Below are 27,819 nucleotides of genomic sequence, written 5' to 3' on the forward strand. Positions count from 1 at the left end.
CAGTTATACTATAGTTTATTTTTAAAAGGCTCTTTTGCATGCTAAGGACAATCCAGGCCACCTCTGCTATCATGGACATGTACCTGTGACTTCAGAGGTATAGGGAACTCCCAGGGTGAAAATTCCCTCCACCAATGTAGATCAATTGTTTTAGAGTTGCCTAGGGCATTTGGACTCTAAGATATCCAGCGTTAACTGGGTCACACAGCCAGTAGGTGTCAGAAGTGGGACTTGGACCCAAGTCTTCCAGACTCTGAGGTGGCAAAGGACAATAGCCATGAGTTCAACCATTAACGTGTGAGAAATGGACCAGATAAGGAAAATAAAATCACTTGAATAGAAACCTTAGTACTTGTAGAGAGGCTACCAACCTTGGGCCTCTTCATTCGATCTGTGTATACTTCTTTTCAAATACAGCAAAATAAGAGATGAGTTCTCCTTCGTCTTTCATTTCCTCATGTACTTCCTTTGAGGCTGCCAATTTCACTACCTTAAAAGCGTATGCCAATGTGGTGAAATTCCTCATTGTATAATAGGGCTTTTTTGTGAACATATCTGTGTAAGAGATGCTGGCTACATCTGAAATTATTTATGGAAACTAATTCGTCCTACTCTAGTCATGTTTTCGAGATAACCATTGTTTTGACTTGTAACAGTCAAGTGTTTTGCTGTTTCCCAAATTTACCCTTAGATAACGTTTTCCCTAATGTTATCTTGTGCAGTTTTCTTGTTTTACATCAAGTCTTCACAGGTCCATAGATGTCTTGTATTAGTACTATGAATGTAATTGAAACCTTTTAACATGGTATTTTCTCTCTATATGCCCCTCGGTATACTGTGGTACCTGACACTGTTATGTTATCATTTTGTTGTACCAGAGTTCCTATGGCTTAAAAAAATGTCCAATGAATCACTGGTGTCTGGGTCTGAATAATATGGTCAAGGAATGTATCCTGTGATTGTTTCTGCACTTTTCAAATAAAAATGCATTTTTACCAGTTGTGTTGGGTCCCTTGAAAAATGTATCCTGGCATTTAAGTTTGGAACAGATGAGAGGGATGAGGGGGTTAATGAGAAAAGATAAAAATGCAACTTCTTCCCAATAGTGATGGGACCTTCTTGGGACCTGCCAAACTCTTGGGTTTTCATCCACTGGATCGTCCACATGATCTTATTATTCAAGAAAAAAAATGAATCAACAAGCATATATTAAATACTATGTGCAAGGTATTGTGTTAAGCACCAGTAATCCCTCCCCTCCCCCCCAAAACCTCAAAAAAAAACATAAAAAGGAAACAAGTCCCTTTGAGGTGTTTACATTCTAAATAGACAACATGCACACACACACCCCTGATATATACAGAACAGGTACAAAGTAAATTTAGAGGGAAGGAAAAACCTCTTGCATAAGGTAGTCATTGACCTGAATCTTGAAAGAAGCCTGGGATTTGTTGAGGTGGGAGAGAAGTCCAGGCATGAGGGATGGCCATGCAAAAGCATGGAGATGGGAATGCAGTATAAGGAGTGAGAAAGAGAAAACTGACTGGAGTGACATGATTGGATTATAGAGTATAAAGGAGTAATGTTTAAGAACACTTGAAAAATAAGAAAGGGACCTGAGTACAAAGAGCTTTAAAAGCCAAATGGAGGAGTTTATTATTTGATCCTAGGGGTGGTTAGGAACCTCTGGAGCTTATTGAGTTGGGGAGGGGTTCATGACATTGTCATGACTTGCACTTTATGGAAATCACTTTAGCAACTCTATGAAAGATGAGCTAGAATAAAGAAAGACTTGGCAGGGAGAACAACGAAGAAGTTAAAGGGAGTAGTCTAGGGGAGCGGTTAAAGTACACACTTTGCTAGAAACTTTGTTCCACATTTTAAAAATTGCTTATGATTGTAGTGCTCACTCGTAAGTGCTTCAGTGTCCCAGAAACTAATAACGTACAATTAGCCAAAAGAATAATGAATTTTCATTTTCAAAAACTACCATTATCCAAAGGGGGTAAGAGTGGAGGCAGCAGTATGGTTGGTTTGATATAGATGGATAAGTAGATACAGATATGCACACACACATACACATTTATACACACATTCATAAAAAATGTACTTATACACCCATGCATATATAAATATATGCATATATACACACACATGATGTGTATATACATATATATACATGTATACATATATATGTGTACATATAGACATACCAACATATATGGTATAATTGGAATATGTTGGTGTATGTCTAATGTAGAAGTCTGCATGTAATTAGGTGGCATAGTGGATAAATTGCCAGGCCTGGAGTCTGGAAGACCTTAGTTCAAATCTGGCCTCAGATCCTTCCTAGCTGTGTGACCCTGGGCAAGTCACTTAACCCTGTTTGCCTCAGTTTCCTCATCTGTAAAATGAGCCGGAGCAGGAAATGGTAAACTACTCCAGTATCCTTCCTAAGAAAACCCCAAATGGAGTCACAGAGTCAGACACGATTGAAACAAGTGAACAACAAATACAACATATGGTATATCTTGGTGTTTATATGTGTGTATATGCCTATATAATGTATACACACACACACACACACACATGCCAGCAGCAATCAGGTGGTTCCTCATTGCCAGGGACATGTATTCTCTCCCCTGGTTCCATCTTAAATAATGCAAGATAAGTCACTGCAGTGCTGGCTGCCTGAAATAGTCACAAATGTGCCCCATGTTGAGAAAGGAAATAGGGCATCCTGACATTAAAACTCTGCCCATAAACAACTACTGTAGGCATGGGTTATTAAATTCACAGGTCCTTTGATTGAGGGTGTTGTGACTTCTGGCATTCTCATGGAGAAAATTTCCTCAGCTATAAAATGTGAGGGTTGAGTTAAATGATCTCTAAAATCCTTTCCTTCTAAATCTATGATCCTGTAAATTGAAAGTGTGAGGATAGATGTCAAAAGGTTAAAAAAAATTGAATATATTCTTCAATAAATAAAGAAGGAAAAATGGTAGAGTTCATAGAGAGATATACTTACTCTATAAGGCTGTCTGTGGCTAAATCCGGTTTCTGGTGGCTTTGGATAATAGCTTAGTTGTATACAATCCAAGAAACCAAAAGAAGGGACTATAACACACCTGAAAGTTGGTCTGACTGTAGTTAGGAATGCTTTGTGGTACAGATCTTGGTAAAGATGGGCTTAACCCTCTTAGATGTGGCACATCTTTGGATTACTCCACAGGTCCAGAAACAGAGGGTGCATGGGGCAAACCAGAATTGTAACCATTTTTCAGTATATCTGCAGAGAATTTTACCTTTTAATCTATAGATTTAGGTGAAGTGAAACAGAGCTTTTAAGTAGACTGGTATTATTGACAGTTGCATGCTTTCTGCGTACATAATCCTGGTGCCCTTCTCCCTCCTCGGTATAATGACAGACGCAGGTCCTCTCCCCCAGTGGAGGCAGTTAAGTGGGGCAGTAAATAGAATGCTCAATTTGGAGCCAGGAAGACCTGGGTTCAAATTTCACCCCTGACCCTTGGTAGCTAAGTGACCCTGGGCAAGTCATTTAGCTCATTTGCTTATATGCAAAAATGGGGAGAATAATAGCACTGATCTCTGAGTTATTGTGAGGATTAATTGAAATAGTATTTGTAAAGTGTGAGTAAATTTGCAAATATTTTATATAAATGCTAGCTATTCGCGTGGGGGGGTGGGCAGCAGTCAATGGTTGCAGATCTATTCTTTCATTCACATAGAAACTTTCAGTGTAGAAACTGCCTCTGCCAATGAAGATCTACAACTATTTATATTTAAATAATATTTTCCCTCATTACATGAAAAAAGTTTTAAATTTTTGGGTTTTTTTTTTAAGTTTTCAGTTCCAAATTCTATCCCTCCCTCCCCCCATCCTTGTGACAGTAAGCAATCCGATATAGGTTATACGTATGCAATTGTGTAAAACATTTTCATTAATCATTTTGTGCAAGGATAAAGGAAGGAAGGAAGGAAGGAATGAAGGAAGGGAAAAGTACTATGCTTCAGTCTGCGTTCAGACAACATCAGTTCTTTCTCTGGAGGCGGATAGCATCTTTCATCATGGGATTCATCATTTGGGATTGTCTTGGATCACTGTATTGCTGAATCTACAACTATTTAGACATTTATAGTCTTATCCTGGAACATTGAGAGGTTAGATGACTTGTCCAGGGTCACACAGGCTATGAGTCAGGGCTGGGATCTACTCCTTACCCACTATTTTATACTGCTTCTTTTTCCAAAGAGCAATGACTAACTTCAAGATGAGCAGGAGAAAGGGGATACATAGGAACTGATTCATTTGCCTCCCTTACCCTATCTCCCTCAAACCTTCCACAACCACCTCATCCATAAGGTCAGGGAAGGATGCCAAAACTAGGTCTCTATACTTTAAGGTCATCTCATCTTCTCGGAGTATGTGAAAGACAGGCACCTGGCTCACAGTTTGTGCACAAAAGTCAAACCAAATCAACTGGGGCTCAACTCTCCTTTCATTTGGAAGGCTGGAATTCAGGTAAATGCCTGGAAAGTCATTTTGTGTTATCTCCACTTCCTAAAATATACCCAGAGGCAAGTTCTGCCCAATTACAAAAAGCCAATGAAGGAAGCAAAAGATATGACTCAGAAAAACTCCCAAAGCTCAGGATATGAATGATAAAAAAAACAAACAAATAAAATCCACCCAAATACTGGTTTTGAAAGCTCATCTCTTAAATCTTTCAGTCAGTAAAAATCAAAGGCTTCAAAGAAGATAACTAAGGTGGGGTAAAAAAAAGCCACACTATTTTAATTCAAAGCATATCAGGAAATAATTTAAATTGCATAAGATTAAATATATAGGGGCCTCTTCACTCCCCTAATTAAAATAATAGAGCTTAAAAGCCATTTACTTGTTAGCTCCCCCTTTTTATTTGCATGCTGAATTCTCACCCTACTTCTCTAGCAAATGCTATCTTCGGACTAAGAAAAGGGTCAAGCCTAAAGGTTGATGTTAATCCTAACTTTGACTTTTAAGATTTTTCTTTGGTCAACATTTTATAATCTGGAACCAAACTGGGGGAAGAGATCGAGACACTCCTTTTCTAGAGAGAAAGTGATATAATGAACACATAAGAAGCCAATAAAGTTTTGTTTTCAGAAACTATACTACTAATAAAGTTTTTGAAAACCCTTGTACATATCATCTCATTTGAACTCCACAATATCAATGGGAAATAGGTTCTCTCTCTCTGTTTCTCTTTCTCTCCCCGTCTCTCGGTCTCTCTCTCTCTCCCTCTCCCTCTCTCCTCTTTTCTTTCTCTTAACTATCACCATCTTCAAAAGTGGAAAATGAGGTGGAGTAAGGTTAAATTCCTTATCTAGGTTGCATAGCTAACAAAGTGCCTTAGACAGGATTCAAACTCAGGTCTTCCTTAGTCTAAGGCCAATGCTCTATCTACTAAACAACTAAGTAAAGAGGCTTTTCTTTTCTTTGTTAGTATTTGGGAAGGAAAGAGGAATGTATATGATTTCTGTCCCACCCTAGCAAATTCAGACTCTGTTCCACTATTTCCTTTATTTAGTACTTCCTCATGACTTACTGTCACTTCAAACATCTTTGTCCCACATTTTATACAATGACTTAAAAAAAAGGAAAAAGCCATTTTAGATTTGGATGGAGACATGGTATCTTTTTCCTGTCCATATTTAGAAAACGAGAGATGCTAAGTGGCCCTTAGCACACAGAGCCAGCTGGGGCTTTTTCTAATCCTGAGTAAATTCCCAATAACTCCTCATGCTTCCACATGGCTGCCTAATTCTGAATTTGGAAGCCTGAGGATGGCGAGAGATGAATTTCAAAGTGAAGGAATATAATGGACTGGAGAAGCACTGGCATTCACACTCAAACTCTAAACTGAAAAGCTATAGAACATATATTTATTTGATCCAGAGGACCGCTAAGGAGAAAATGTGAAGAGTTTTGCCCACTGCACATCATTCCTTAATCCTGTAATCAACTTTTAAATTAAAAAAACTCTGCCTTATTCTCATGAATAAAAACCTCACTGCAACATAAAAATGCAGGAGAAAAATTATATCAGAAACAAAGTAAAGAAAGTACATAAGAGTGCAAGTATGCATGTTGTCATTGTGTATTGTGCAAGTCAAGACATCATGCTCTTGATATCCTTGGTCCTCTTTAAGAAGGACAACCAACAAAAGTGTGTGCACACATGAACACACATAAACACACACACATATTTTGTTTTCTAGAATATCACATTGCCTATAATAAATAAGTATAAACTGTGGCACCATAATGCACAGAGTGCCAGTCCTGGAGTCAGGAAGACTCATTTTTCTGAGTTCAAATCTAGCCTTAGACACTTACTAGCTGTGGGACCCTGGGTAGGTCTATTAATCCTGTTTGTCTCAGTTTCCTCATCTGTAAAATGAGCTGGATAAGGAAATGGAAAACTACTCCAGTATATATGCCAAGAAAACCCCAAATGGGGTCACAAAGAGGTGGAAATGACTGAACAAAAAAAATCTATAATTTAGAATAACATTATGCCAGTTTTTAAGTTTGAACATTTCTTAAATTCTCATGCTTTAAACATTGCTGTACATAGAAAGCTTGCTTCAGTCAGGAAGACAGACGTTAAGTGCTACCTCTGAATCCTGTTGGCTGAGTGATCTCAGGTAAGTCATTCACCCTCTCAGTGCCCTCAGCAACCTCTCCAAGACTTTAATTTGCAGAGAAGAGGCTGCATTGGAAAAGGCAATTTCCTTACTGGAAATGCATTATACCAATGAAAGCACAGGTCCAGACCAAAACAGTTTCTTTTTTTTTTCAATTTACAATATAGGATGTCAGTCAGTAGAACGACCTTTCCCTATACTAAAATGTCATCAATGCAATAAACATTTTAAAAACTGTCTAAACCTTCCCACTCCCAACTCAAACCTGATTTTGCAAATGACCAATTGTTAATTCTTTACCTTACTTGGGGGGGGGGGGGTAGAGCAGAAAGAGCGTATTCATCCATGCCAATAAAATATTCTATATGCTATTTTCAGGGCATAAAACAGCTTCTGTAAGACCTGTTGAAAATGTGCCATTATATCTTTCAGATAAAAAAAATCTGTTTTCTGTAGACATTACAATTTTTTAAATATTTAAAATAATTTCCTTTTTAAAAAAGTCAACCTCAAAAAATATGATGAAGAAGCAGCATGTGTTCAATTTATAGCCCTTCTTTTGCTACTATAAAATTTAAAATGAATTTTTAGATGAGTCCTGTTTATATTAGCCTAATCCTGAAAAAATAAATTACTGTTCATTTTCTCAGGAGCATGGAAGTACCATCTAATAGATTGCCTTTCCAAGTTCATGGGTTGTGTTAGACTATCTATCAATTCCAAATAACCAAGCTAGGCCCAGCACTCTTACATATTAAAATAAAATGAATGCAGCAAAGGAAACCAAGATTCCAACAAGTTAAATCTGTAAGTATGTTCTTATACAAAACCTTGGAAGACAGCGTTCAACTGGGAGCCACTGGTTAATTCAAATAGATTTCTTAACTGAATATATCTGAAACCTAAAATTATGTTTGACAAGAGAACCAGTAATTAAAGGCAATAGGTATTCTACTGGTGGACAAGTAAGCTTTCCTATCTATAAGGCAAAAGCTTGAATGAATATGAAATATCTTAGTTTCCATCCAAATGTGCCTAAAAAACAATTCTAAAAGCTTTGAATCCTTGCAAAAGTCCTGTGGAACACCAGTTGAAGGACAGGGTCTTCTGTATCCCAAGATGGAGTATCTCTGGCTTCAGAGACCTGCCAAGTTTTCTGCAGGTCTACTATTTTGTAATTCACATGATAACCTGGGTTATATCATCAGCTTGTTAAAGAAAAAGCCAGGAAATGGGTGCTTTCCATAGTCATAAGAGGCCTTAGAGCATATGCCAAAGCACTGTGGCACTGATGGGACAAAGATCAATGTTCTTCTTGGAAGCGACACCAAATGATGGATGTGCAATAACTTTTGGGGGCAAGGCGGGGCAATTTGGGTTAAAAATCATAGCGAATTCTGATGTCAACTTTTGGGCTAATAGTATGTGAAAGAACGGATTTAAAAACTAATTTTAACACAATTCCTCCATTCTTTAGATATTTTGCATTTTATGGTATGTTGAGATATGTCCTTGGAAGGGCCTTCAGAGATGACTCAATCCACCCAACGCACCTTCATTTAACATATCAAAAAAATGAGGTAATACCTCAGGTGGCTCTATTCATAAACACATAGGAACTATACCTGGAAGACTCTTAGAGATTAGCTTTTACCCTACAGGTAAAGAAAACTGAGGCCTGGATTTATGTGACTGGCTCAAGATCCAAAAGAGTGACTGAGCTGGGGTCTGAATCTAGATCTTCTGGCTCCTAACTCTCTGTCTCACACTACCTCCTTTAATAATGACCTTTGCAATGCAAAAACATTTCTTCTTAAACACACTCAAATTCTTAAAGAATTTTTTAAAATTTAAGAGTCAAATACACGCTATCTTCTTTTTCACTTGATGTCAATCCTAACAAGAACACTTCTTTACAAATGGAAGCTGACAGTCTTAGATCACAGTCAGGCACTTGAGCTGTAATCCCGATTCTAAGTAATGCAGTAGAGTGCAGTAGCACAGAAATTTATTAAATGGTCCTTTAGCGGCCTCTAACTCTTCTCATTCCTAATCTAAAGTAACCCATCCCCAGGGTGTCACTTCTTGGTGGCATCTGGCCAACCAAATTTCCTTTCCCATCCGAAGGGGATCATCTTCCATATCAAATGAAAACTCACCGCAGGAATTTGCAATTATAATATGCAAGGTTCTATTTTACATCCAGTACACCAAACAAGTTTGAAAAGAGAATCAAGTGTTTTCCATGGGGAAGAAGCAAATTTCCCCATTAGTTCAGGATGGTAAAATCCCAGCACTGGGGAAGGAGAGCTCTTCCCCAAATGCTTGTCTGACTGCTCCGAACATTCTCTTCCCACCGAGCAGGGAAAAACTTCTTTACAGAAGCCACCCATGGGTAACCTTTGGAAGATCAGAGACAGCAGCAAATTAACATTCTCATTTAGACTATGTTTTTTTAAATATATTAAACAGTAGAACTTGTTCAGAAACAGAGGCCATGATAATAAGGAGTCTTTCAGGGTCTGGAGCTCCCATAATCCAATACATGTTGAAGGTTTATTTCCGTAGTCTAATTAGCATCAGATAGGGAGAGGTGTCTTCAGCCGTGAATTCACTGTAGAAAAAAATCACATATGATTAATGGAACCAGTCAGAAGTCCAAGATAAAACTTTAAGGTCACAATCCCCATCACACAGTTGCTACTGATTTACGTTGCTTACTCTGCCTTCCTTCAGAGGTCCTGTGGTTCATGGACCATTTCTAACCAAGGCTGCAGGACACCCCAGCCAGCTCATAGCACACTGGCCCACCCTGTCATTTAATTGCCCAGCTGGCCACCTTTCATTTTTTTTAAAAAACAAGAGACCATGCTCCAAAACATTAATGCTGTGATTTTTTTCAAACATAATAAAAAATTTTTAAAGTTTTAAAACATAATTAGGATCATCAGACTTATGCCTCATAGGGACCTTAGAGATTATTTAGTCTAATCCTTTGAGGAAGCTGAGACTTGGACTTGGACTGGATAAGAGATAAAATCACAGAGTGCAGGCCCTGAAGTCAGGAAACCTGGTTAAAAATCCTGCTTCTGGGGGCAGCTAGGTGGCCCTGGCCCTGGATTCTGGAGGACCTGAATTCAAATCTGGCCTCAGACACTTACATTTAACCCCAATGGCCTTCTGCCCAACCCCACAAAAATCCTGCTTCTGACATTTAAAATCTGTGTGATCATGGGTTTCTTCAAACCTCAGCTTCTACCTCTGTAAAATGGGAGTAATCAGAACACTGTCCTCACAGGACTATGGTGAGGATCAAGTGTGATAAACTGTGTGTGATAAATTAAGTAAAGCAACTCATAAAGCTAAATATTACCATCAAGCGGCATGCCCAAAGTTCTGCAAGTAGTGAGGAAGAGCAAGGATTTTATCTACCTCTCCCTCAGACAACCTGCTAAGTTCCCATGAACTACTCTATGCCCCCCTCAACCACCCTTACTCCCCTACTGAATAAAGTTCAATGGCTCCCTATGGCCTCCAGCAGCAAATATAAAATATTCTGTTTGGCAGTCGGAGCCCTTCATAGCCCAGTCCCTTCCTACCTTTCCAGTCTTCTTATACCTTACTCCCCAACACGTACTCTTCAATCCAGTCCACTGAACTCCTGGCTACCTCTCAAACAAGACGCTCCATCTCTCAGCTCCAGGCATCTTCTCCGGCTGTTCCCATGCCCAGAATGTTCCCCTTATCTGCCTACCGGCTTCCCCAGCCTCCATCTCATATCTTACTGGAAGCCTTCTCAAACTCCTCTGAATTCTACTGTGTTCCTTCTGTTAATTATTTTCTATTTATCCCGTAGATAACTTTTTTGTATGTATGTATTGGCATGCTGTCTCCCTAATTAGATTGGAAGCTCCTTGAGGGCAGGAACTGTCTTTTTCTTCTTTTGGTATCCTCAATGCTTAGCACGGGGCCTGGTAAACTGTAGGCCCTTAATAAATGTTTACTGATTGGTTGATTCCAGATTCGGTGCTTTTAACACTATGCTAATGAAAAAAATTCATCTCGTTTCTCCCATTTGAAGATGAAAATGCTGGGGAAAATGATTTTTCTTTCTCTTGTACTTTCCATTATGATTCACCCACAACTAGAGGCCATTCGAAAAACATGACTTATAGCATCACAGGATTGGAGCTTAGAGGTCATCCCTTCTTTTAACAAATGAGGAAACTGAGGCCCAAAGAAGTTAAGAGGTTTGACCAAGGTCACACAAATAGAAAGTGGCAGACTCAGGATTTGAAACCATGTCTTCTGATCCCACATCCAGAATTCCTTCCAAGACACTTCAAACAAAAGTCTTCATATCATAAGATGAACAAACAGTTAAACACACACATACACACACACACGTGCACACACACACACACACACATACACGCAGAGAAGTGCACAAGCACAATACAAGGAACATCTATTATTTTTTCTATCAGGGACCTGGCCACAAAAGAGTGGCTTTGTCCCCGTCTTGGCATGGAGGTAACAGACATTCCCTCCTGGTCTGAGCATCACTTTCTGTTCCCCCTATCCAACTGGGAATCAATCTACCCCCCCACCTTGTTAAGAGCCCCTGAAAACTAGCACTGTATAGAGGTAGAAAGAACACTAGGTTTGAAATCAGAACACCTGGGGTATGAGTTCTGGCTTCAGCACTCACAAACTATATGATGCATCACAGCTGTACTATCTGCCTCACCGTGACTTTGTGAGGAGAATGTCTCAGAAAATGCAAAGAGCCATATAAATAGACCTACAGCCATTATCCACAACGAGGTGGCCAGAAGTCTACACAGTTTGCAAAATATGTTCATTTTACCCCTTTTCTGGATACCTCTGGGGTGGGACTTTTCTGCTCTTGTAGACGTTAGAGGAAAGTGGCTAAAAGATGACAATTTGTGACCTAGGGCCTCCAAGACTTTATGACTCATCTCAGAAACTTTCCCTTTTACCACCTAATTACATATATCATTAGGAGAGAGATGTTCTGCAGTAAACAGTTTAAAGTATAAGATGAATCTGTCTGGATTCCCAGACTGACACTAATCACAATGGGTTTGATTCTCTACTCCATGCACTGTGCCCACGGAGGTTCAGAAAATCAAAATCTGCCCTAAGGGGATTAGCTTGAGAAACCTAAAAGCTTCTGCTAGAATGGGAAATTTTTAATTGCATCTTTAATGATATGTGTAATTAAGGACTATAGTTTTTTTCTTTATGGAAGCAATTCTGTGGAATATCAAAGAAACAGGACTTAGTGTTCTACCATTTGCAAAATATCTAAACATCCTAGTAATTTATTCTTCTTTATCATTTCCATCAATGTATAATTCTGAATGTGAGCATTCACCCTTTCATCCATTCATCACAACAATTTTTGTGAGAATCTATTATGTGCTTAGCACTGTGCCAGATGTTATGAAGGATTAAAAGAAGCAGGAAAAAATATTATTTCTGCCCTCTCCTACAATCCAGTTGGGCAGATAAGACACAGACAGATCACTTGAAAAGTTAAATAATAACAAAAGGCATTTTGTGATTAAATGCTAATTGAGTGCAAGAGGAATGATCACTGTGGGCTAGACCTGAGCAAAGCCTTGAAGGATGAGTGGGCTTCAAATAGGCAGAAAGGCTAGAGGGATGGGAGAAAGTATTAGAGAATACTGTCAACCATGATGTGGGAAATCTAGGTCATATTCTGGAGATACTGAGAGGCTCAGTCTAGTTAGAAAAGAATTTCTGGGGCCAATGTGGAGGAAGATTAAAGATAACTCTGGAAAAGTAACTTGGAACCCGATTATGGATAGCCTCAAATGTCAGGCTAATGAAGCTGGATTTCAACCCCAGTGATGGAGAGTCAGGATTTCAAGCAAAGGAGTAATATTATGAAGGTGCTACTTTACAAAGACTGATATGCCAAGATGTGCTGAAATGTTCTCGGTGTAAGGTGGGGGGATACTAGAAGCAAGTACAGGATTTAGGATCCTTGCAAAGATCTAAGCATGAGATAAGAAGGACCTGGATTGCAGGGGGTAACCATGGAGTGTAAAGGAAGGGACAGATTCAAGAGAAATCATGAAACAATAGAGAGGATTTGGTGATCTGATAAATACGGGGAAGAGGAAAAACTCAAAGGTGACTAAAATTTTAATCCTGGTGACTATAAAATGATGATATTAGTGGCAGAAAGAGAGCAATAGGAAAGCAGGGACAGTTTGGATGGCAGGATAGCATATTTGAAAGCACGATGTCAATAAAAGGCACACATTTTTCAAAGGCATGCTTCTTCTAGGGAAAATATTCCACTTTTGCTCATTTTTTTTAAAAGACATTTACAGAATGCTTATCAAGCATTGTAAAGTTTTGGGAGGCCAAATTTAAATATTTCTGACTAGGTTCTAACCAAGTAAGTAAAATTCAGTTTAGCTAAATTTGAGAACGACGACAAATGAAAATGATTAAAAAATATTTATTCAGTGCAGCTGTCAAAAGTGGAGCTAGGAATTCTCTGATCACAGCTGCTAAAAGCCAACCACAGGGTCAGTATGCACCATGCTATTAGCATGACAGGCTCCTTACAAAGAAAGCAAAATTGGGTCCATTTTGCTATGTTTCTGTTCATAAATATACAGCCCGTTTCTACTTGCTTCTTCCCATAATGCAAGGTAGAAATAAACTTATGATTCCTTTTACATATCAAGACCCCATGATTTTATCAGTGTAGATAAAGGAGGAAGGGAAGGAGGGAAAGAATAGGTCTTTGTATAGTGCCTACTATGTGCCAGGTACATGCTAAGTACTTTTTACAAATATTATCTCAGTTGAGATAGTGCAGGTGCCTTCATCATCAATAAAGATTAGAAAGCTTTTTATGCCATAACTCTTAGAAAATGGCTAAAAAAATCCAGTCCTCTGTGAAATGGTCAATCCAGTGATAAGCAGCTCTTAACTAGACTAATTGTGGACAGTTCACCTTATTCATACTTAGAATAGGAACAGAGATGGGACTTGTCATTTTCACTGGTATTGGCAGCTTCTAGCGAGAAACTTTTTCTACCCACACACGTCAGTCAGCACTTTCCCTAAAACCTAGAGTCTTAGAGAGCTCTGAATCTTTTTTTGTGTCCTGGATGTTTCTGGCAGTCTGGTGAAGCTATGGGACCCTGCTCACAATAATGTTTTTAAATGCATGAAGTAAAATATACAGGATTATAAAGGAAATTAATTATACTGAAATATCAAAATATATATTTTTAAAAGGTTGTGGACTCCTGTTAAGAACTCCTGAATAAGAAAGCACTCCAGAACAATGGGAAGTTGAATGATTTACTTAGGAATACATAGTGTGTATTAGTCCTGACAGTGTGTGTCAGGACTAAACCCAGTTCTTCCTGGCTCCAAGGCCACCTCTCCATCCTCTATATGATGCCGTCTCTAGTTCATACATAAGTTATTTTAAAAAGATTAAATGTTGTCTATATTCTAGCAATACAAGTAGTAATAATTTCTCACATATCCAAAGTCATATACATAATTACATTCTACGTGAGACATGGCAGGAGACAAGGAGAGAAGGAAACACCTTACCTTGTGGAGACTCCCTTAGATACCTTCACCTTGGAGTTGTCTGACCAAAGTTCAATTTTGCTTTTTAGGTCTTTATTCTAAAATTGAAAAGAAAATTATATCAAGGTTGTGTAGAAACCCTGACACGGAATGACACTTTTGCATATATGGACTGTGTTCTTTTATACCCAAAGCCTATATCCCTCCTTAGAAGCTAGTCAACAAATCTACTGATTCATTTTTCAGATCAATGATCACAGTATCTTAATGACATAATGTCTTCAATGATATCCTGAAAAGAATAAAAACCTGGGAAATGCATAATCCAATATAGGCTCAAGCAATATTCTGAATCAGGATCTGAAATTCAATTGCTGAAAATAATCAATCTTAAGAAATATTTTTCACTTGAAGAATCCCAGAGAATCAACTAGAAAATTAGCTGAAACAATTAATAACCTTAGCAAAATTGCAGGATATAAATTAAAACCATATAAATTATCAGCATTTCTATATATTACCAACAAAGTATAGCAGCAAGTGATAGAAAGAGAATTTCCATTTAAAATAACTGTAGAAAATGTAAAATACTTGGGAATCTACCTGCCAAGACAAACGCAGGAACTGTATGAACACAATTACAAAATACTTTTCACATAAAGTCAGATCTGAACAATTGGAAAAATATTAATTGCTTGTGGGTAAGGCAATCCAATATAATAAAGATTACAATTCTACCTAAATTAATTTATGTATTCAGTGCTATACCAATCCAACTACCAAAACGTATCTTATAGAGTTAGAAAAAAATAACAACAAAATTCATCTGGAAGAACAAAGATCAAGAATATCAAAGGAATCAATTAAAAAAAAACATGAAGGAAGGAGCTTGGCTATACCAGATCTCAAACTGTATTACAAAGCAGTAATCATAAAAACAATTTGGTACTGGCTTAGAAACAGAGTGGTGGAACAGTGTAACAACATAGTAAATGACTATAGTAATCTATTATTGGATAAATGCAAAGACCCCAGTTTTTTGGACAAGAACTCACTATTTGCCAAAAACTGCTGGGTAAACTAGAAATCAGTTTGGCAGAAACTAGGCATAAACCAACATCTCACACCATATACTCAAAAATGAGTACATGATTTAGACACGAAGGGCAATACCATATGCAAATTAGGGGAGCATAGTCTAGCTTATCTGTCAGATCTGTGGAAAAATAGAAGAATTTTTGACCAAACAAGAGATAGAGAGCATTACACGATGTAAAATGGTTAATTTTGATTACATTGAGTTAAAAAAATTTTTCACAAACAGAACCAATGCAGCCAAGATTAGAAGAAAAGCAGGAAACTGGGGAAAATATTTTACAGCAGGTTTCTCTGATAAAGGCCTCATTTCTCAAATATATAGAGAACTGAGTTAATTTTATAAGAATGCTAGTCATTCCCCAATTCATAAGTGGTCAGTCAAATGATAGGAACAGGCAGTTTTCAGAAAATATCAAAGCTTTCTATACTGACATAAAAAATGCTCTAAATCACTGTTGATTAGAAAAATGCAAATTAAAACAACTCTAAGGTGCCACCATATATCTAATACATTAGTTAATATAACAGAAAAGGAAAATTATAAATACTAGAGAGGATGTGGGAAAATTGGGACACTAATGCACTGTTAGTAGAGTTGTGAACTGATACAACTATTCTGGAGAGAAATTTGGAACTATGCCCAAAAGGCTATAAAAAGTGCGCATACTGTTTGACCTAGCAAAACTGTTACTAGGTTTGAAACCCAAAGATATCAAAGAAAAAGGAAAAAGACCTACATGTACAAAAATATTTATAGCAGCTCTTATTGTAATGGCAAAGAATTAGAAATTGAAAGGATGCCTATAAATTGGGGAATGGCTGAACAATGGTATATGCTTGTGATGGAATACTATTTGTGCTATATGAAAAAATCTGAAATCTGAATAAAATCTGAAAGACTTACATGAACTGATACAAGCTGAAGTGAGCAGAACCAGAACACTGTACACAGTTAACAGCAACACTGTGTGATGATCAACTGTGAATGACTTAGCTATTCTCAGCAATACAATGATCTTAGACAATTCCAAAGGACTCATGATGAAAAATGCTATCCACCTCCACAGAAAGAATTGAAAAAGTGTGAATGCAGATCAAAGCATACTGGATTTGGAGTCAGGAAGACCCGAGGGAGGAGGACAGGCAAACAACCACGTATATAACGATGAGGGAGGTGACATGTAAGCAGTCACGTACAAATGTAAAGGAGGGTAATCTTAGAGGGAAGGTGCCAGCAGCTCACACTTCTACTTGGGGAAATAAGAAAAAAAATAATACTTAAGAGTTTTTAAGTTTACAAAGCATGATACACACACATACACACACACACACACACAGACACACACACACATACATATAATTACGTACATACATACAATTTCATTTGATCCTCAAGACAACCCTAGAAGGTATGTGCTAATATTATTACCACCAGTCCACAAATGGGGAAACTGGAGCTGACAGGTTACCTGTCTTGCCCAGGATCACACAGCTAATAAATGACTGAGACAGGATTCAAACTTGGGTCTTCCTGACTCCAAATCCAGAACCCCATCCATTGTACAACTAGCTACCAGTTAAAACAAAATAAAGATAATGTTGCCACGAAACAGCAATACGGTTAACTGCCAAATGAGAGAGAAAGGAGGTGGGGAGGAGTAGAGGGGATTTCCATGATTTCAGAGGTGAGAGACCATCAGGAAGTGGTTGTGGAAAGCGTCACAGAAGAAGGACTTTGAAAGATCAACTATGATTTTGGCTGAACAGAAAAGAGAAGTTACCAGGGAAGGTAAAAGAGCAAGGGCAGTGAGGGTTCTGCTTCACACACTGTAGGGTCTAATCAGTCCCTAAACATGACAGACACTCCATTTCCTATCTCTGCACCTTTGCACCGGCTGTGCCCCATGCCTCACGTGCTCTCCCTTCTGATCTCCGCATTTTGGAATCTCTAGTTTCCTCCAAAATCTAGTTCAAACTCTGCCTTCTATACCAAGCTTTTCCTGAACGCTTCCAGCTGCTAGTGCCTCCCTGCAAAAACTAACTTGGATTTATTTTGTACGTATTCTGCTTATAATACATACACACAAACACACGCATATGTGCATATACATATGTGTGTACATATATAAATTTGTACATACACAGATATACACATTTGTGTACACCTACATGTATATATGTGGTACATATGCATGTATTTTTGTGTATACATATAGGTGTGTTGCATTACAACTGTGTGTACATACAACATACACGAACATATGCATGCAACACACGTATCTATGTAGATGTATTATACTGTACAAATGCATGTGTGCATGTGCGGCTGTATATAGGCATGTATGTGCATTTTCATGTGCATCTATACACATATGTATGTGTGGCATAGATATAGATATACACTGCCATTGTCCTCCAGGTCTCCTCTACTGAACATTATGTTGTCAGTGGAGAAAAGTGCTGCAGAGATATGGACTGAACCTGTCATTTCATTGGTATTGGAACTTCTACGTAAGGAAACTCCCTCCATCAAGGCAGGTTGGCCACTCTGCAACTTAAAGAGCTGTCTAGATCACTAAGAGGTTAAGTGACTTGCCCAGGGTCACACAGCTGCTATGTGTTAGACTTGACCCCAGGTCGTCCTGGGTTTGAGGCCATCCCTCTTTCCAGGATGCCCATGTCTATCCTTGAGATGTTCTGAGATGGTATGTGAGTAGAAGAGACTAAAATTCACTTCCTGAATTATCACCCCCCCCAGCTCTCTCTGTAACTCATCTAAATAGATATGATGGGGTAGGAAAGCATCCTCCTTGCCAAGATGACAGGCTTTAATTTGCTGTTCTTTAGTCTCCCCATATGCTTCACCATCTCCGTCCATGTGATAATGTTTTCCTTACACAGGCTTCTATGATGTTTCTACTAAATGAGGCACTTATATAAGTTCTGCATTAATTGCTTTTTGTAAAATACAGATGATCTGAGCCAATGGCAAAAACGTTTGCCAGTCGGGGCTCTGCTTCAGAGCAGCCTACAGTCACTGTCTTCTCTAAAATATTTTTATATTTGCCCTCATTACTGAAGCATGGCAGCTCACATCTGAAAGAGGATGGTGGCTGTACAGTTACGCAGAACAATTTGCAAATAGAAACAGGTGAAGACGGAAGAGAATATTTAAAATAGACTTAATGGTGAACAGGTTATCAGTGAGAGGTGCTTGAATTCTTGTATATTTACCAGAAGCTTCAAATGAAGATGAAAAAAAATCTAAAAAATTGAGAGGAAAGGAATTAACAATCTCAACAAGAGTCAGGCTGAAATCATGTTCTGGTGACATTTAAAAGAGATTTTTAAAAACTGAGGGAGCAAGAAGATGTACAAGACAAAACTGTACAGTGTTGAATCAGTAAATTTCACTCCCAACATGGAAAAAAAAATGAGGGCATAATTTATAAGGAAGAGAAAGAGCCTCACAAAATTGAAATATATTTTCCCCCAGAACTTCTGAATACTTGGAAGCAGAAATGGAAGAAAAAGGTAACATAAAGTAACTGTGATAATCACACTAATAGAAGCTAACTGCCATTGGAATCATCCACAGTACAAGAAGGCATTTGCCTGCCTCTATCTTGTAGATCTTTTTTTCTAGTTTCATAATCTTTTTAGTCAAGAAAGAGGGTACTCTCTATGTGTCTCAAAATCTTTATCACCATTAGAAGAGACTCTTCTGCCATGACAACCAATATTCTGGCCCTCTTGAGACCACTGCACTGCTTAATGAGATTCCAAGCTATAGAGCGGCCTCGAGTCCCTGTGAAACCTGCCACATCTGTATGTTCTGTTCTCGCAGTTGATGAAAACTTCCATAGCCAGCCAGAGATGTTGTCTGATATGGTCTGCCCATCTCAAAGCCTAGACTGGATAACATGTGATTATTGTCTTCCGCTATCGAAAAGGAAGTTTCCCCACTTTAATCAACAAATGTGAAGGATTTGAACATCCATCTGTTTGTTTTCTATAATATTCAGTCTTCAATATGGAAGAAAATGTCCCAGAAAACACTGATGTGGAACAAATTGAAGATGGGGTGCCCTATCTTATACATTGTCATTTCCCTACAAGAGAATTTTAGATCAGTCCTGTAAGTTTAAAGTAAATGAAATATTTCCCTGGGGATAATTTTTTTTAAATCTTCAAAAAAAACAGTCCTTCCTATTCACTAATGTAAAGTACATTACTTAATGGATACTTTATTCTAACAGAATAAGGAAAAATTTTACTCCCACAGGATTGGAGTTCCTACCTCATTGTGTCTATGTTTATACATTCATTTAATGAATCACTTTATGAATAACTAGTGCATGCATGACCCCAAATCTATCAGTCAGTCAACAATGGGTCAACAAGCATTTATTAAGAACTTATGTGTTACAACATGACTACTATGGAAAACTTTTAATATGATTATATAAGTATAGTGTATATCTGATTGCATACCATCTTAGGGAGGGGGGAGGTAATGGGGAAGGGAAATTTAGAACTCAAAATCTTATAAAAGTGAAAACTAAAATCAAATAATTAAAAAAAAACTTATGCGTTAGACACTATGCTAACCATGAGAGTAACAAAGAAAAACCAAAAACAAAAATCCAAACCCTGGTTCCTGTCCCCAAGAAGGATACATTTGATTGGGAGAGATGACATATAAAAAATGAGCTACATACAAGACACAGAGTAAGTTAAAGTAATCAGAAAAGAGAAGGTAATAGCAGCTGGGCGAAGTAGGAAAGGCCTCCTCCATCAGTTCTTCCAAACCTTGTGGTTCCCTCGTCAAACCTCCCATGCCTCTCAGCTGGAAATCTTGTCTGAAAATACTGATTCTATTTCTCAAGAGCTCTCTCTTCTCTCCTCCTCATCTCACATCACCCAGATGCTTTCTGCCACCATTTCCTTCGCCCTTCTCAAATAATGAGGCGGTCTTTCTCCTTAATGTGGCAAAGCCCTGCACATACACCAGTGATCCTATTCCATCCCATCTTCTCCGGCAGATTGCCTATCCCCACTCTCTCCCTAATCTTCAATCTCTCCCTGTCTGCTTGGCTGCTTCCCTACTGCTTACAGACACACCTGTTTCTCCCTCATGAGATCCATTCATCCTCACTGGCTCGACAGCCCGTGTCTCTCTGTGTCTCTCCTCCCATAATGTGGCTAAACTTGAGAAGGCCATTTACACTAGGTGCCTCTACTTCTTTCTTCTCACTCTCTTCTTAATTCTCTACAGTCTGGCTTCCAACCCGACCTCATCACTCAACTGAAAGCATTCTCTCCAAAAACTACCGATCTCTTAACTGCCAAATCTAATGGATTTTTCTCAATCATCATCCTTCTCAACCTCCCTGCAGTCTTTGATACTGTCAATCACACTCTATTCCTTGATATATTTTTGCTTTCCCAGAAAGTTTTCAAGACACTACTATCTCCTGGATTTCCTCTTGTCTATCTGAATGCTCCATCTCAGCCGGGAAATTGCTGGAAATTCATCCAAGTTTTGCCCACTAACCTTGGGTGTCCCTCTGGCTCCGACTTGGGCTCCTTCCTCTACTCCGTCTATACTAGTTCACTTGGCAATCTCATCAGCTCCCATGGATTCAATTATCATCTCTATGCTGATGATTCAGATTTACTTCTTCAGTCTCACATGTCCAATTCCCCTTGGATATATCAAACTGGATTTCCTGTAGACGTCTTAAACTCAGCATGTCCAAAACTGAACTCATTCTTTCCCCCAAAACCATTTTAACTTTCAAACTTCTCTATTACCTTTGAGAGCACTGCCATCCTCCCAATCACCCAGACTCAAAACTTAGGTATCTTCCTTGACTCCTCAGCCTCTCACCCCCACCCCCACCCCCACCCCGTATACAATCTATTGCTAAAGCCTGGTGATTTTGCCCTTGTAACATCTCTTGTATAGCCCGCCCCCGACCCTGGCACTACCAAACCCCTGGTATAGGCAGCCTGTCATCATTTCATGTCTGGACTATTGCATCAGGCTGCTGGTTAGCATCCTTGCCATACGTCTCTCCTCACTCCAGTCTATCCTCTACTCAGCTGTCAAAGTGATTGTCTAAAACACAGCTGGGACCACGTCACCCCATTATTCAATAAACTCCATTGGCTGCCTATCACCCCTGGGATCAAATACAAAACTTATTATAAAAATACAAATCAAATACAAAAACTATTATAAATACCCAATTTAACTACAAAGAACATATGAAGAAAGACTCTGCATCCAGAAAAAGAACTGACAAATAGAAGAATGTATAGAATGATTTTATATACATATATATATATATATATATATACATACATACATACAGATATATATTTGTGTCTAATGGTAGCCATCTCTAGGGTGGGCAGGGGAAAGAAAAAAGGGGAAAAAAGAAATCTACATGATTATATATTTGAAATGAATAACAAGTTGTACATGATAGATCTGAAGATTCATGTGCAATTAGCTTTTTTAAATTTTATGTTATGGAAATGCTTGTTTTATTCCATAAATTAAAAATAAAATAAATAAAAATTAAAACAACAAAACATACCCCCCTCAAGTGATTATCCATTTGCCCTGTACTTGCCCAACATACTCTTCAATCCAGTGATAGAGACAAAAGTGAGCAGGCTGTATGCTAAGGAAAGAACACCTGCCAGGATGGAGATGAGATGCTGTAAGTGGTCTTAGCTGGGCCTTCAGCCCCTGTCCAACAGCCAGGCTGTCTCACCTCCGGTTTCTAGCAGAATAGCTGTTCATATAAATGCATGGCTATAAGTATCTCAGGAAGTTTGGATCAAAGTTATTATAGAAATTAAAAGCATAATTTTCATGACCTGAAAAAAACTTGGCACCAAATAAAAAATGTGTTTAATTTCTAATGCAATGAAAAAGGCCATGGGCATGCACACACACATGTGTGCCTAAGTGTGGCAAATATTTCCTCCTTACCTGAGCTTCAAGGGTATTCACCTTTTCTTTCAGAGTCTCAATCCTTTTATCTTGTTCTTGTACATCATTTTTTAATCCTTCCATCTAAGAATTAGGAAACACAAATGAGAACTTTTTGCAAGTCTTATCAAACCACAGGGAATACTTATATAATTCAGAGATCATGAGCATTTTACAACTAAACGATTTCCTTAACGGGGGAGATCCTAGGTATTAAAGGACGTAGCAGGTTATGTATACACACACACACACACACACACACACATACATATACATATACATATATACATTATATATCTGTGTATGTTTTTTTTTAAGTGGAGAGCAGAAATAGTTTCTGGAGACTTGTACAAAGGCTCATCTTTTGGAGATTTGAAGTTGGGTGTTTGATGAGGCTGATTTTTCACATCACTTTTTTCAATTAAGACCAACTCTCTGGAGAAATCATTTGGAGTCCTAGCGTTTCTCTGCAATTGAAGTTTTTTGTCCCACAAATCCTATTACCTAGTAAGGCCCTGGAAGGTCAGGTTCTGGTACATTGTGTCTATTAAGAGCTTCCTAGTCACCCATAACTTTATGTTAAGGGCACTCACTGTCTGAGGAGAAGATAATTTGCCCAGAGATACTGGAGTATAGGCGCCTTATCTTTGTATTATTGCCAACCCAATGCCTAGCACATAGTAGGTGTTTAATAAACACTTGCTGAATTTAGCCTAGCATGGGAGAATGGACATTGGACTGAGAGTGATGAGACATGAGTTCACCCTTGGATGAATCACTTCACCTGGCTGAGACTCAGTTTCCCCATGTGTAAAATGAGATATTTGGGCCTAGATCACCTCTAAGGTCCCTTCCAGGTCTAACATTTCAAGATTCTGCTTTACAGCCCTTTGGTCACTTTGCTCCATCAATTACAGAAGTCTATGGTTATTTTCCACACAGGCAGACAGCCTGAGCAAACAAGTAAGACTTCTTATCTACCTCTTCTCTTTAAGAGGTAAATATCAAGGGGCTGTTTTTGTTTCTTTTTTTAAGTTTTAAATCTAAAGCAGGTTGATTACAGTCAATGAATCAGCCAATTTCGAAGACCCGCATGGGCCACAGTCTTGGCCGGTTGATTCAGTCACTCTCAGATGACAGCATGTCTTCTCCTTGGCTTGCCAGAGTTACCCTAGTAAGGAGCTGGCCCCTTCCACTGCACTTACCTTCTAAAGTCATCAAAAACCTCAGAGGAAATGAAAACCAGTCCCTGACCCAGCTGGGAATTGTGGATCTATTAGACATGCTGAGGAGTAGCCTAGGATTTCTAGACTCGATTCTTTTTTAATATCAGCCAAGAGTCCAAAGAAAAGTTAAACACTATTTCCGAAATGCTTCATGCTGAGCACAAGCAAAAGAGCCAGTATGCTTTTAGCAATGCAGGGGAAATGTCAGTGAGGGGAAAACTTTCATTACTTTTATAGCCCAGTCATACCACTCGTATTTGTCCTTCACCCAGTAAACATTCCATCTCCAGGAGAAAGACACTTGATTAAACTGACCTCCTGGATCACACTGCGTAGGTTCTGATGTTGGGAATGAATCACAAACTGCAAATAGGAAATTTGCCTCTGGAGAGTGGAAATCTCTGTCTGAAGGTCCTTACAACTGGGGAAGAAAAGGGAAAAAGAAAATGATTTTGCCAATAATGACTTTTATAATTTGTTTGTACTGGTTGTTCCTAAATTATTGACACGTTATTCCCATGCTAACTGACTTTCTGCAGGTGTATGATGTCAGGTATTTGCTTCATTTTGGGCAGAGTAGGTGCTATCCACTGGGGACCCGCTGAACAAACTGTGCTATATTAATATGTTTTGTTTTGTTTTTTGGACCAAACCTGTTATTTCATCATGGGGGAAGGGGCTTCCAGGTGCAGACCTCCCTCAAGCAATACAGATCAGCACTTGCTCTGCCAGTGTTTACAGCCTTAGAGGTCTTCCTGAGGGAACTGAAAAGTAAAGGGCTTGCTCAGGGTCATATGGTCACTAGGTGCCAGAGGAAGGATTTGAACCCAGATCCTCCTGACACCAAGGCCAGCTCTAACTGCCTCTCATATTAATGCAATGGAATATGACTGTGACATAGAGAAACATGAGATCTGTATGAACTGATGCAGAGTAAAGGAAGCAGAAGTAGGAAAACAATATTCAAACAAAAACACTAAAAGGGGAAAATACTATGGAAATGTGATGAACAAGATTAGCCCTGGAGAAGAGGTGAGAAAATAGAACTCTCTCCTTTACCTGGATAACACATAGGATCATAAAATTTGAGACCAAAGGGCCCTAGAGGTAACCTAGTATCATCCCCTCATATTACAAATGAGGAAACTGAGGTTCAAAGAAATTAAGTGACTTGACCATGGTCAAACAGGTGGGGAGTGGCAGAGATAAGATTCAATTGCACTATGCTGCTCCTCAGATGGGGGGGCTATGGGTAAAGAATGTTGCATAGTCTGTCAAAACCAATCACGGTGTCACTTTTATTTGGTATGGAAAAATTTGCTCACTGGATGGGGAAGGAGGAGTGAGGGGAGTAAAATGACAATACCTGAAAGATTGTAATGTTTAAAAAAAGACATAAAGAAAACTTTAAAAAATTAAAAATAATTAAAATGGGAAAAACTAGGAAGCTGAGAGTTATAAAGAGAAAAAAGATGAAATGTGGAGTTACACTGAAATGGGAAAAGCCTGGCACATAGTAGATGCTTAATAAATGTTTACTGATCAATTGATTTAGTCAGATAAGATAATTAAAGTTCCAAAGTTTAGGATGGAAGAAAGATATGAAGTGGGAGATATTAATAATTAGGTAAATAAAAATGAAAATAATTCAGCAATTCTACCACACACCTATCATGTGCACACGCGCGCATGCACACACACACGCACACACACGCACACAACACACATACTCTAGACCGGTAAAGATGACAAAAAAGGAAAATAACAACTGTTGGGGGGCTACACGAAAACAGACATATTAATGCCCTGCCGCTGAAGCTGTGAATTGGTCCAGTCATTCTAGAGAACAATTTGGTTCCATCCCTAAAAAGTCACTAAAACTGTGCATACCACCCTTCAACCCAGTGATACCCCTTCTAGGCCTATTCCCTAAATAAATCAAAAAAAGAGGAAAAGGATCCTTGTGTATAAAAAGAAATTTACAGTCATTCTTTATTATGGTGTCAACGATCTGGAAACTGAGGGGTTGCCCAGCAGTTGGGGAACTAATTATAGTATGTAAATGTAATGAAATACTACTGTGCTATATGAGAAATGATGAAAGAGGTGGCTTCAGAGAAAACTAGGAAGACCTATATGAACTGATACAGGTGAAGAGGGAAGAACCAGAACAATTTATGAAATGACAACGTTATAAAGACAGGAAACCTCAAAAGACTTAAAAACTCTAATAAATGCAATAACAGGCCATGATTCTTGAGGACCAATGATGAACCATGCTACTCAACTTCTAACAGAGGCAACAGAGTCAAAATGTAGAAGGAGATATACGTGTGTGTATACATACGTACATAAATATATTGTTTTACTTGACTATGCTGACTTGCATAAGTGAGAAAAGGGTTTTTTTGTTTGTTTTTTGTTCTAAGAGTCTCCCTTCCATGTAATGAAGAGGTGAGAAAGTAAATTTTTGTTCCTTGAAATTTGTTTATATTATACATATATCTCTATATACATGTATGCAGATATGTATATATACACACATACACACGTACATGCATATGCACACATAGACACATTATTATTTATTGGTTGTAAATTTACTGGTTGGTTCCCAAATGAAGAAACTCCCTCTATCAATGCAGCTCAGCACCTTCCCTGAAACCTGTAGTCTAAGGGAGTTAAACAGAACCCTGAGAGGTTAAGTGAGATGGCCAGGGTTGCACAGCCAATATGTGTCACAGGTAGGACTTTAACCCAGGTCTTGCTGGCTGTGAGGCCAGTTTTCTAACCACTACGTCACACTACCCCCAGTTAAGCACTGAGGATACAAAGAAGCAAAAATTGTCTAAGGAATTTGCACTCCATTAGAGGAGACAAATAGGCATACCAATAAGTACCAAAGACAAATACAAAGTAGATGAAGGCTTTGTCTTGTGGACAGTGCTGTGACCTGTGTGACCTGTACATTTTCCAGATGAAAAAAACAATAGCAGTTGTTTATGCACTAGTGTGACCCAATACGCCCTTGGAAGCTGCCTCAAACCACTTCTGGACTGAATTCTAAGCTCTGTGTATATATTTGTAAAATGTAAAAAGTTAACACTGTCAGAACTGCCAAAGGCCAATGTATAGAATGTTTTCCCTTCTGGAAAACTGGAAGGTGGGGAGTGATTGGGAGGAAAACTGCAAATAAAATATTGCAAGGTTCTGATTGCCACCCTTATGAAGACTTCCCTCAACACAGTTTACTAGTGATTACTGAGGAAGGACCAACCTTGTCAGCTCACCATGGTGACAGTCACTCACTGCAAAAATATCACTTCATATGACAGAATACTGACTGCACTGAATAGATTAACTGTAGGTCTGATCAATAGGATATTTCTTATGTTCTTAATTGTCTCAGGATAATCATTTGGGTGTCTTTAGGTTAGAGGAAGTCTTCCAGCCTACTGGGTGAATACCTTGTAGTGAATTTCTAGGAGAATATGGACAAAAGTTACACAAGGGTGGGTGGCTATGCATGGGCTAAAACCTGTATTTTTGGAAGGAACTCCCAAATTGATGATACCACAGATCCACCCGAGTAAGTTACAGGTTATGTAGAAAGGAAAAGGGGCAGCTAGGCGGCGCAGCGAGTAGAGCGCTGGCCCTGGAGTCAGGAGGACCTGAGTTCAAATGCGACCTCAGACACTTGACACATTGCCTAGCTGTGTGACCTTGGGCAAGTCACTTAACCCCAATTGCCCTGTCCTCCCCCCTCCAAAAAACGAAACAAAAAAAGAAATCACTACACAGGAAGGAAAATTACTGTATAATAAAAATAGTAAGAAGTACAAAAAGAGGAAAGATAGAGAGGTACTATGATTAAAGGAATGGAAAAAGGAAAGACTATATGAGGTGGAATCCAATGACCGCAAATCACATGTCACAGGTTAATACTCCCAGGGATATACACTATGGACCATGCTTTGCTGCCCCTGGTAACTCCTTACATACTTCTTCCAAAGCAGGGATCTGACATGACTTTAGAAGAAAATTCTTTCCCTGAACCTGCATATGTTTCCTGGGGCAACAAACAGACATTTCTGCTGAGTTATTGAAAAAGCCCTTTACAAGTAGCAAAATCTAGTTAGCCAATTTCTCCTGATATAA

General features: G+C 38.7%; 1 protein-coding gene across 1 annotated transcript in view; it reads right to left on the reverse strand.

Annotated features, from left to right (window-relative positions):
* Positions 1 to 8,956: 8,956 nt before the first annotated feature.
* Positions 8,957 to 27,819, reverse strand: part of CCDC68 (coiled-coil domain containing 68) — a 76,620-nt gene continuing 57,757 nt past the window's right edge. The window contains exons 8-11 of the mRNA XM_036740877.1: positions 23,977 to 24,082; positions 22,436 to 22,519; positions 14,350 to 14,426; positions 8,957 to 9,325 (exon numbers count right to left, since the gene is read on the reverse strand). Coding sequence (XP_036596772.1) covers positions 9,268 to 9,325; positions 14,350 to 14,426; positions 22,436 to 22,519; positions 23,977 to 24,082 — 325 coding nt within the window. The 3' untranslated portion in view covers positions 8,957 to 9,267. The remainder of the gene's footprint in view (positions 9,326 to 14,349; positions 14,427 to 22,435; positions 22,520 to 23,976; positions 24,083 to 27,819) is intronic.

This window comes from Trichosurus vulpecula, chromosome 1, assembly GCF_011100635.1.
Source record: "Trichosurus vulpecula isolate mTriVul1 chromosome 1, mTriVul1.pri, whole genome shotgun sequence".
NCBI lineage: Eukaryota > Metazoa > Chordata > Mammalia > Diprotodontia > Phalangeridae > Trichosurus > Trichosurus vulpecula.